The 12,570-nt window shown below is 37.0% G+C and overlaps 1 protein-coding gene across 6 annotated transcripts in view; it reads left to right on the top strand.

The window, feature by feature from the left end:
- The window catches only part of lost (methenyltetrahydrofolate synthase domain-containing protein lost), a 362,666-nt gene that overhangs the window by 336,461 nt on the left and 13,635 nt on the right, over positions 1-12,570 (top strand). For all 6 annotated transcript variants that reach the window (XM_068363774.1, XM_068363769.1, XM_068363770.1 and 3 more), the window contains one exon: positions 10,482-10,594. In XM_068363774.1, coding sequence (XP_068219875.1) covers positions 10,482-10,594 — 113 coding nt within the window. The remainder of the gene's footprint in view (positions 1-10,481; positions 10,595-12,570) is intronic.

The raw sequence follows: 12,570 nt of genomic DNA, 5'->3' as shown, positions 1-12,570 counted from the left end.
TAAGTTTACATATTGTAGAGTATAGTACATGTAGTGATTTATGTACAGTACTGTACTGTATGATTAATAAACATTATTACACACTACTATAATACTGTACTATACAATATGCGTACAATGATAATGCATTTAAGATTAACTAAGTGTACATATTTATACAAAGACCACTAACCATTTTCATATGAAGTTCTATGCAGTAGTCTTGAAGCATGACGCAACTCCTGATGCATCTTCTCTTGTGCAATACTGTAGGAAAGGACTCATTTACAGTACATTACCCGGTAAAAATAAACACTGTACAGAAGTATGTACCACTAAATACAAATACATCACTTTTTTACATGAAAATGTGATTTTGCTTAAAAAGGACTGAAGTGGGAGATGCACAAGCAAGGAGAGAGAATACAAGACTGAGGATAGGATGGGATGTTGTGCTGGGCGGAGAGGTAAGTGGTGCGATGCGGGCTGGGTGCAAAAGAGTCTCTTCTACCCTTACCAATAGAAAGGTGGCCAATGAACAATTACAGTGCAGTAGTTAACCCCTTGGGTGAAGAAGAATTGTTTGGTAACCTCAGTGTTGGCAGGTGTATGAGGACAGAGGAGAATCTTTAAAGAATAGGCCAGACTATTGCTGTTGCTGTTGCCTGGGTGGTCCAACTATCTCACCAAGCAACACTACCGCTACAATAAACGTCCAGACACACAATACTTTCAGCAGCCAACCCCGGCAGCTACAATCATTGTCAAAGTTCCCAGCTGGTGGCACAAGAAATCATCAAGCTTAATGGAGAACCCCACCACATTGCAGTTCAAGATCTACACAGTGAATGAACAGAGTCTGGTCAAAAATCTCTAAATATCTATTCAACTGTAGGGTTTTCTTTCACTGAAGTGTCCACTGCACTACTATCCTAAGAATTCCCCACATTAAAAAACTAGAAAATATCCAGTCACCAGCTTGACAAGTCCACATCACCTTTAAAAGCAGAGGGGAGTCCAAATCACTCTCGCCTCCCATCCTTAACAGGTTCTCCACACTTCCTCAAGTCAGACAATTTACCCAGGCAAACCTGCCTTTGACAGTCTTCACCAGGCTGACCAGCAACGTAAACAGGTGCAGGATTATAAAATGTGACTCCTATCACAGTACCTCTATTTGACTCCCTACTGGGTGTAGGGTATTGCTCTCATTACCTGTTAAAAGAAAAAATAACAGATTGTCATTTTGGGGGGGGGGCTCTTGAAGGTTAACAAAAATATTACAATTCATTATCAATTTAAATGACAATTTATAAAGTGGCATGTATTTTTATGTAACACACACACTATAAAGCTTTTTTTTTTCACACAAACCATAATTCATTGTAACGTCTGAGGACGGAAAGAGAGAAGGAGAGTTGATAGGTCAGAGTTCCTGAGAACTGTAGCATCTCTAGGGGACAGCTGTCCAGAGCATTTTCCTATGACAGCATCCCGCCTCTTCAGACCACAATTTCCCCACAGGATAACGTTCTAGAGGAGGAGGAACTCGATGGCTTTAGCGCTAGATCTTGAGAATTCCTTGGAACTGATTCTGTATGGTCTCATCCTTGAGGTTCCTTGAAACAGCAAAGCGAGAGAATGTCCCAGACCAGTGGTCTATCCACGAGCAGGTCTGAATGGCTGCCATGGTAACTACCTTCATGTTTGCCTGTTTAGGACCTGAAATTGTGGCTGGTAAGTTCTGTAGCCTTTCCGAAGGAACTGAAGGTACCCGGTAGGCCACATCTGGATCAATGGGAAGAGGGCTCTTAAAAGCACCAGAATTAACATAAAAATGTCTCTGGCATGGCAGAGGTAATGGCAGAAGTTTCTATGATCTACTCGCTTTTAATGAGTTTTCAGCAGTGGAAACGTGAGAGTTCATAAACTCAAGTGTGTCCTTAGTCTGGTTGGAAAAGGCCATGTCAAACCAAAGTCTGGGGCTCTGAGACTGCGGGAAGGTATCGTTGATGCGGCACTTTCTATTAGCAGTCTGCGCTAAGGGAGGCTCATCCAAACCTCTCAAGTGGCGGATTAGGTTTATGATCTTAATGAATTGAGAGTCTTACGAGCTCAATACTAGGGCCTCAACATCAGCAGAGCTTGTACTCGCATGCACCAAGAGGTTTTCTTGGGAATAATCGATAGTAATGATATCCTTGTGAGAAATTTCTGTCTTAACAGTTCCTTATTCTTCCTCCACCGTCCTTCCTTTCCCTTGAGGAATAACGTGAAGAGGAGGCAGAAAAGGAATGGGAGAAGTCTAGTTTGCTTCCATCGTAAGAGCATTCATTTCTATATCAGGAATACACTCTACTCTCACACATCAAGGTGGCAGCATGTTTGGTGACGTCATGATGCTTAGGGATGACAAGTCACCTTGCTTGAACCTGTTGCCTGCCTGCCTAGGCTGTGGGTAGTAACCTCATGCATAGAGAAGGCAGCGCATACAGGGATGTCATCATGTCTGGATACGTCGGCACATTCAGATTTATGAATCTGAACGTTCGGCCTGACGGTATTCATAGAAGAATTTCTTGGAAAGGTAGGAATAGTTATACAGTACACAACTTCCCAGTTTTAGTAAGCTTGGAAAGACAACCCTGCTAGGAGCATGAAGGTATTTCCAACTTTGGGAGTTTGGGGAGAAACACAGCCGAAGCTGTCCGACCACGCTCATAGTAAAGAGACGATTCTTTAGTGTCGTCACCTTTCAAGATACGTGAAGGGTAATCCCCTGAGCAGACGATGATTTTATGCTCATCAATCATGGCCTTGGGGCCATAATTTTGGCCATCACCTGGATTTCTTAAGGTGTCTCAATCCTGATGTGTTGAGGAGTAAAAGTTCTCACGCATAAAACTAGCATAGAATGTGTCCTTGCTGGAATACACTGGGATGGGTTACAACCCTGTCTTACGCATAACAAATTTAAGTTGTAAGCTTGTCTTGCGCATGAAGAAAATTCTGCAAGCTCAGCAAAGTTGGTCCATCATCACAATGCTGAAATAAGACGGCGCACAGTGACATCACCATTATTAGATAAAGTGGAGCATTTAGATTTGTTAATTTGAATGTTCACTGTAACTATATTCTTTGAAGGAATTCTTGGTAGGGCAGGAATAGTTACACTTGAGTTCACATCATTGTTAGACTTGGAAGGAGAGGCCTGCTTTGAGTATGAAAGCATTATTAACTCTTGTGGGGTGGGGATGCAGCTCAGCCGAAGCGGTCCGACCACCCTCCGAGTAGAGATGACAAATCTCTTGATTTATTCTGGGCTCCCTTTATAAGAATTTTCTGTTCAGGACCTTTAGGCTTACGAGGCAGGCCTTTATCAATAACATGAGCTGGAGACAGGTAATCAGGGTTGTTTTGATAAATATGAAAAAACTGAAGGGAGGTTTGTGCCGCATAGAATGAGACTTCTATATCACTGAGGAGGAGACTCAGCAACGTAGAAATCTCATTAAGTTTCCTGCGATGAGAAAATGAATCTCTCCCATTGTAAAGGAGTTCACTTCCTACAGTAACTACATGGAGAGACTCTTGAACATCTCTTGTCTACGCAAGAGGGACACAGGGTTTGTGTATGTCCACCCTGCTCATGAGGATGTCATGATAGTTGCTATCCCGACCTGGGTAAAAACGTAAATACATTACTGAGATTTACTGGACATCAGGAAGCACTCACCTGTAATCCACAGTTAATGAATAGTCACTCAAATGACTGTGAATTAAGAAAAAATACAAGTCAAGAGACCTAAACATTTAAAGGGTAAACGAGAAAAATGCGAAAGGCTTGATCGTAGAGAGGAAGTGAGAGAAGAACCTCTTCACTTCCTGACCAGCAGTTGTAAGTAGATACTGAGAGCAACCTCCTGCTTGCTCCTTTTGCATGTGCTGTGTTTATGCAGCATGACGCAATCAACCAAATTTTGATTGGCCAGTCGTAGAAAACATGATTAGTATTATAATGACACCATTTAAATGACTTGGAAGTTTGTATCTGCGTATGAATAAACTTATGGGGAGTAGAACATTGTAAACAGAACGACAGACATTAGTTTTCATAATGGCTGAAAAACAAGTTTATGATGAGAGAAGAGCTTAGTTGTCTCTTCGTATTAGATAATGTTACGACGCGCCAATACTCTTACCTGTATAATCAGTTATGAGTATGAAGAATCTTAACTTGGTTAAATTCTCTTGTAATTCTCAGAATGTTAGTGTAGTAGGTATCTGACTTGCATGCCCAGTTGCGTACACTAGCCAGGCTTCCATAGTTAGGTCTAGTGGTCTTGGTTACATAGTAATCTTACAGTAAGGGTTCTGAATGGTCACTGCTCCTTACAGATCCTGTTCTGTTCATAAAGTCTCAAATTCTTTTAACTACTTTAGATCCCTCTGTAGCTAATATCTTGCATTTTTGCCCTCCAAGTATTGTAGCTCTATTAGACATCTAGATTGTGAGGTAGAAAACTAAATGGATCCTTATGTCCCTCTCGATGAAGTAAGCACCCTGAAACAACAAAATTATTTATGGGGGGGTGGGGGTGGTGTGGGGTGAGATGGCGTTTCAAATTGTAGATGCTCTTAAATTTGTATTTGATTGAATCTATGAATATTTTTAATGACTGGTGGCATATCACGTTTCAGATGGTAATGTGTTTCGTTCACATGCAAGCTTAGCCACTAGCTCATCATGTGGTTACTATAGCTGGTAAAATCTAACCCAAGTGCCTTTATTGCTCTTACAGGTCAGGCTGTAAAGATGTAAATATTATATGTAGTGGGTTAAGACAAATTTCAATTCTCAAATATTAAATGGCTATTATTCGGGAGGTAACGTTACATAGGGGACGTGAAGCATAAGTTAAGTGTTCCGATAATTCAGTATAAAACTACCTTATAAACCTCTTTATTCCCCCTTTTTATTGTGGGTAAGTCTTCATATTATTATCACTATTACAAAGAATGGCTGACATTTTAGTTTTGTTAGTCTCCTAAACCTTTGCATTTTTTTAATGTCTTTTTTGAGTACATTTTTACGCCTATTTATTACATTGTATAGTGTATATAACTTATGTAATCATTTATATTTTCCTTTGCATGTAATTCTATGTTTTAAAAGGATATATTTAAACAGTGATAGTGTGCACTGGTCAATTTTGTGGAGTGTTATGTGTTATTATGGAATTCCTCTTAAATATGTAAATTTGATGAAGTCTGTTCATGAGCATAGCAAGTGCAAAGTTAAGGTTAATGGAGTCTTATCAAATGAATTTCCAGTAAACAGCGAAGTACTCCAAGAGAATGTGTTGTCGCCTATGTTGTTTATCCTCTTCATGGATTTCGTAATGCCTAGAACAATCAGAGATAGTTTAGAAGGATTGGACTGGATTGGTGATAAGAATTTAGCAGACCTAAAGTATGCTCATGATGCTGTCCTTGTTAGCCGAACACCACAGGATTTGCAATGCTTGCTTACCCGAATGCATGAAATGTCCCATGAGGTTGGCCTGAAGATAAATAGAAAAAAGACAGAGATGATGATAATGAAGTATACAATGGAAGATGAAATATCATTGGAAGGAGAAAGGATTAATGAGGTAGAATCATTAAAGTATTTAGGAACGATGATCTCCAATACAGGGTCTTTAGAATTAGAGTTCAGTGAAAGATTATGAAAAAGAAAATCAGGCAATGGCTAGGTTAAGTGAAATTTGGAAGTCAAATCGCCTGAAATTACATATAAAAATCAGACTATATATCAGTTTAGTGAGATCGGTGTTACTCTATGGACATAAGTCATGGTATGACAATGAAACAATCTCCAATACATTTAGTAGATTTGAGAACAAAGCCCTCAGAAGAATAGTGGGAGTTAAATGGCAAGACAGGATTAGAAATGAAACTATAGGAGAGATTACTCGAGTGCCATATGTGGATGAGATCATGATGAGGGGTAGATAGATAAGGTTTGGGCATGCTCTTCGCACTCCGCAAAAGAGATTAGTTTACCAAACGTTCAGCTGGGCTCCACAAGGCACTAGAAGAGTTGGAAGGGCCAGGCCTACATGGCTGATGACTATGAAGCGTGAAGTAGATAATGATGAATGGTGAAGTATTGAATTAAAAGCTCAAAATAGAGATGACTGGCGTCAATAGACGTAGGAGGAGATGATGATATTCAAACAGAGAAGGATAGTCTCATTGTTTTTAAATGATGATACTGTTTTTTCTTCAGGCAGTTTTTGCTACTGCCTATGTAGTTAGTTTTTGTTATCATAAGAGACCAATAACTTATTTTTTGGTAATTCCAGAAATTAATTTAAATCTTTGTTCAGAGTATTATTTCAGACCTAACCTACCCTTTTAAACACAACTTTACTCTCTAATAGGTAACTAGTGGCTTTAATGCACTTTTCAGTAGTCTGGTGATACTCGGCATCTACCAGATCTGAGTTATCACAGAGCCTCAAATTCTGGATTTACAGTACATTACCCTTTAAAAGATATAACATCTGGTTTCGCACTTTTCCAGCAGATCATTTAGATACCTAGAATATGCTGGGCATAAATAGAGAGTAACCCAGATCCCTATATCTCTCCTCTCTACACATGTAAATACTTCCCATACTCTACTTATACCTTATATGCTGAAATGTTAGCTAGATAATATACTATGTACTCCCCTAGAAAAATAAGAACTCTATATATAATTTTCACAGTTAGCCATGGTTCAGCAGATGTTAAACAAGTTCAGAATTTATGCGAACAGCAGGATGGTGGAAATTGCTCTTTTCTGACCACAGATCTGTGGCACCTGTTGATGGAGTGTCCAAAAAGTTTGCTGTACAAAGCCAATACAGTATGTATAACCAACCTCTCTCAAAGGTGATTCATTAACACCCATTTGTGCTGCATCTGATGAAGGGGAGACTATGCATCATATAATTGGAAACAAATGGTTTCTGAAATACTCTAGAGCCTAGATAATCTATTATACGTTACAAATACAATCTACCAATATTCCCTTTAAAAAATAATGGAATATTTGATCGGAAATTGTTAAATTTTTATAGGAAACATCCAATTTCAGGTTTTATAGCAGTTATATTGTATCATTGAGTATTGCAAGGCCTAGAGTAATGAGGTAATTTCTGTAAAATTGTTCTGGTTTTACAGTATTTAAAAGGTATATTTATCTTTATACTTATATTTCATATGATTAATTTGATATAGCATTTGTGAACTATAAAAATAGCTTTTGTTTTATTGGGATTCCTGTGTTATTATGGAATTCCTCTGAAATATGTAAATTTGATTAAGTCTGTTCATGAGCATAGCAAGAGCAAAGTTAATGTTAGTGGAGTTATATCAAATGAATTTCCAGTGAACAGTGGAGTACTCCAAGAGAATGTGTTGTCTCCTATGTTGTTTATCCTCCTCATGGATTTTGTAATGCATAGAATAGTTGAAGATGGTGGAGAAGGATTGGACTGGAATGATAGTAGGAAATTAGCTGAACTATAGTATGCTGATGACGTTGTCCTTATTAGCAGAACACACAGGATTTGCAATGCTTGCTTACCCGAATACATGAAATATCACAGGAGTTTGGGCTGAAGATATGCAGAGATGATGAGAACAGAATATGCATTGTAAGAGGAAATAACATTGGAAGGAGAAAGGATTAATGAGATAGAATCATTTAAATATTTAGGAACTATGATCTCTAATACAGGGTCTTTAGAATTGAAGTTTAATGAAGGATTGAAAAAAAGCAAATCAGACAATGGCTAGGTTAAGTAATAGATTGGAAATGAAACTATAAAATAGATTACTTAAGTGCCATGTGAATCAGATCATGGTGAGTAGGAGATGGAGATGGTTTGGGCATACTCTTTGCACTCCCCAAGAGAGATTGGTTTAACAAACATTTAACAGGGCTCCCCAAGGTACTAGAAGAGTTAGAAGACCCAGGCCTACATGGCTGCAGACTATGAAGTGTGAAGTCGGAGATTATTATTGGAGAAGTGTTCAATTAAAAGTTCAAGATAGAGACGACTGGCGAAATCTAACCGAAGCCCTTTGTGTCTATAGGTGTAGGATGATGATGATGATATATTCATGCATAAAATGACCTTTTGATTGGATTTGTAATATCTTTTTATGTATTGCTTCCAAATTTTCAACAGCTGAAATGTGCGGATTAATGATCTCATGATGAAACCCCCTTTTCCTGTTGGCATGAACTTCAGCCAAACACATAAGCGGATCACAAACACTATCTGTCAAAGTAATCAGGGAGCACAAGATGATTTTTGTCCCCTTTGTCTTCCTTTAGAGCTTCAAAAATGATTCTAATGCCAAGAGTTTTACTAAATTTTTTCTCATATTTTTTCTGAAAATGGATGAAATTTTTCAGCAGAAATAGGTTTATTTATCCAATAAGAGCCGTTCATTATTATTTTGACAATTTCAGCTATTGTGAATTGTTTGAATAAGGTCCCTAATTATCCTATGACCAAAAAAGCAATATTATTTGTAATTTGAAGTTTGTCATAGAAGTAGATATAAATAGGTTTGAAAGTGAAGGTACTATACATAATTTGAGTAGGCATTGACTTACCATAGATTTTTATAGAAACCTTTATTTGGAAAGTTGTAGCAGCAGCTCATTGGCATACCAAGTAGGTTTTTGCTGCACTACATTATCTTGAAGAATCATGGTTTACTAATGAAGATTGCTAGTCTCTAGTCCCTATAGAGGCTGCAGGGATATGGTTTAAGTAATTAAAGAGTTCAGTTGATTCTTAATTCCCTTATATACAGGTATGTGGGGTTTTAATTTGAAATGGATTAGGTATCAATCAAAGTACTGTATACAGTAAGTTACATATGAAAATATTCAGACTAGCTACAGTTCGGTTTTATAAATATCTTTATTGAATAATCTAGAGTCCTGCATTTCAAACCATATTTTGAGATGGTTTGTTAAAAGTAATTTGGACCAGGTTAGTAAATCCTAACCATAGTTCAGTATATTACTTTTAATTAAATTTATTGTATCTTTCCTATAGTTGCGTCTCACCTCTAGTAGAGTGTGGGAGTCAGCAATATGGACATCAGTAGAAGGTCATGGAAATAAACTGAATTTTAATAATAAAATTTCTTATATTTCTTTACTGACCTGATGTTCATATACATGCCCACCCTCCTCACCACTGTTTCATGTTGTCAAGAGGATAGGTATAATTTCGACTTTGAAAAGAGAATGGTACATTAGTTACTACTTACCGCTAGAATGCTCATTCCTTTATTAAATGCACGTGTATAGGGAAAGTAAATCTTGGGGTATTGAATAGGTTTGTTATTTCAGGGTTATTATGGCCTATCTTTCCTTTACCGACCCACCTCTATCAGAGTATGGGAATCATCAATATGAACAGCTGAGATGGTTCATTGGAATAAACAGAATTATAACATTGAAATTTGTTATTTCTATACTCACTTGATTAGGACTTTAAGAGGATCGGGATTAGTTTAGACTTATGAGACTGAAAGACAAAGGATGGTACAACCTTCCCAAGCTAATGCCATTTCCATTAGTGGCTAGATTTGCTCTACAAAACTAGAGGGCTAAGCATATTGAAGGAAAGAAAATGGGAAAGTTTTAGTTTTAAGGGGTAAATGTTGATATAAATAAGCATCTAGAGAATAGTAATATGGACATCAGGTGAGTATGGAATTAATAAATTTTACTATTAATTTTTTTTTTTTGCGGGAAATATCAGGTCTGTTCTTTAACAACACTTCTCATCTAAAAATTATGCATTTAGTGGTATATTGTTGTTTAAATAATTTTCACTGATGAACATAGAGCAGACAGTTCTACTGTGAAAAGAAAATATTATTGCTACATTCTGATATTGAGAATTATGGGAAAGTATATCTTTGTTTATACAGTAGTTAATGTTTCCTTCCCTAGTGGAAGAGCAATCCATTCTGAGTATGTGTAACTGCTAAATTGTCTGTTGCTGTTATTGCCTTATAGTTTGCTGGTAAGTAAGATGTGTTGTTTTTACTTCATTGAATTTCTACTACATACTAATTCTAATATAGATACAGTAATTTAGTTTAGAGATTTATTTATTTTGACAAGAAGTAACAGTCACATGGATTAGGCTAATGAATTTTCTTTTGATATACATTTTTATCCTTAATTCCTTTAGATGTTTCAGTTTAAAGAAAAAGACAATTTTTTTTTCTTTAATTTTCTTGAAACTTGTAAGGATTCTAGCAGGTATTTTTTTTAGATTTAATAGATAAGCCTAGTGACAATACATTTCTTGAAAAATGGCTAATGCATTTCACCTTGTGTAGTTCACTTATATTAAACTATTCAATTTTGCTTTCATCTTTATAATTGTAAAATGTTTCTTTTACTGCAGCTTTATGAAAGTGAAGTGGAAGAGAAGGCTCCTCGACGGTCCCAGGTGCCCAAGAAGCCGCGTCTTCCTATCACGTATGCCATATTCCTTGGAAAAGTTCCTTCTACTTGCAGGTAAGAATACACTATACGATTCTGCTCCAAAATGTTTTGCTATTTGAAAATGAAGGTACTGTATAAGAAAAACAATAGGAGAAAGTCAGTATGAAAAGATGTTCTTTGACTCAAACTTTGAGGAAGGTTACAACTTAAAGGTTATAAAATACAAAGGATAGAATAAAGAGTTCCCATTATCAATGTACATGAAATTGAGTAATGAAAGTAGTTTACTTTACTTTGAACAGTAACCCACTATTTTTGATAGAATGAAGCTTGACATTTAAACCTCATGGAATTAAGAGGAAAAGTGATCGTTACACCGTATACTATAGAGGACTACTGAAATAAAGTAGTATCAGCAAAGACATTTTCTGATTCCATAGTGGAGAGGTTGACCTAATATTTCACATATGCAGATAAAGGTTCATCTTTTTTTTAATTAAATGGCCACAGGCACTCTATATATTACAGCTATGGCACTTTCATTGCTTATTTTCTCTACTATGATGATTAATTTTTCTTCATAATTAGTATTGTCTATAGCAGCATGCTGAGGAGGATGGAAACACTTCTTTATATCACTAAGATACATAAAATATTTAATAATTTTGATCTAGATGTCTGAACCTCGTCATTTCAATGATTCTTCCCAAAATTCAGATGCTATACGCTTCAAAGTACAATTTGATAACAAGAAAAATAAAACTAATAATTTTCCTAGAGTAATCCCTCTTATAGCCTCACTATTAATCCTGTCCTGCCATTCAACTCCCAAAATTCTTCTGAGGGGTTTGTTCTGAAATCTGCAAAATCTGTTGGATATTGTTTCATTGTCATACCATGACTCATGTCCATATAGTAATACAGATCTCACTAAAATGATATACAGCCTGAATTTTATATGTAAATTCAGACGATTTGATCTTTGCCATTTTTTATTTGCTTTTTTCAATCTTTCATTAAACTCCATTCTAAAGACCCAGTATTAGAGATCATAGTTCCTAAATACTTAAATGTTTCCACTTTATTAATCATGTCTCCTTCCAATGATATTCAATCTTCTATTGCATATTTCGTTCTTATCTCTATCTTTCTTCTATTTATCTCGAGCCCAACCTCCTGTGATATTTCATGCATTCTGGTAAGCAAGCATTACAAATCCTGTGGTGTCCTTCTAATAAGGACAGTGTCATCAGCATACTCTAAGTCAGCTAGTTTCCTATTACCAATCCAGTCCAATCTTCTCCACCATCGCCAATTGTTCTGGGCATTACAAAATCCATGAGGAGGATATACAACATAGGTGACAACACATTTCCTTAAGGAACTCTTCTGTTTGCTGTAAATTCATTTGATAGGACTCCGCTAACATTAACTTTTCTCTTGCTATGCTCATGTACAGACTTAATCAATTTTACATATTTATGTGGAATTCCATAACAACACTGGACTCAACACAAAATTGGCCGGTGCACATTATCAAAGACTTTTTCATAGTCTACAAATTCCATCAAAAGTGGATGCCTGTATTTTACTCATTGTTGTGCAAGATTCCTTAACCTGTTAAGCGTCCCCCCCTAGACCACCTCGCTGCTAACGTATTGTCATTCTTTTTTTGCAGTTAACGGTCATTTCACTAATGATAGTTTTTCAAAGTTAATATCAATTTTTATGCTCCCCGAGGATGAGCGGCGCGGAAATCCAAAAAAGCGTTCATGGGGTATGACATTAGTTGCTGTCGACAGAAGGGATCTAAGTGAATGTATCACATCAGTGAGTACTAATTCCCAGTGCTGATCGGGAAGATTTCGAGACCTGAGTGCCAGCTGGATTGCCTTCCATACAGTACCATTGAGCCGCTCCACTTACCCATTGCCGATTGGATGAAAAGGGGTAGTTAGACTTGTTGCAACTCCCTTCTGTGCGAGATAGGTTTTGAGCTCCCTGGACATGAATGAGGTTCCTTGATCCGAATGTATATACTGAGGCAT

This window comes from Palaemon carinicauda, chromosome 40 (genome assembly GCF_036898095.1).
Source record: "Palaemon carinicauda isolate YSFRI2023 chromosome 40, ASM3689809v2, whole genome shotgun sequence".
Classification (NCBI taxonomy): domain Eukaryota; kingdom Metazoa; phylum Arthropoda; class Malacostraca; order Decapoda; family Palaemonidae; genus Palaemon; species Palaemon carinicauda.
Note: the sequence above shows the minus strand (reverse complement) of the source record. Positions and strands in the feature narration are given on the sequence as shown.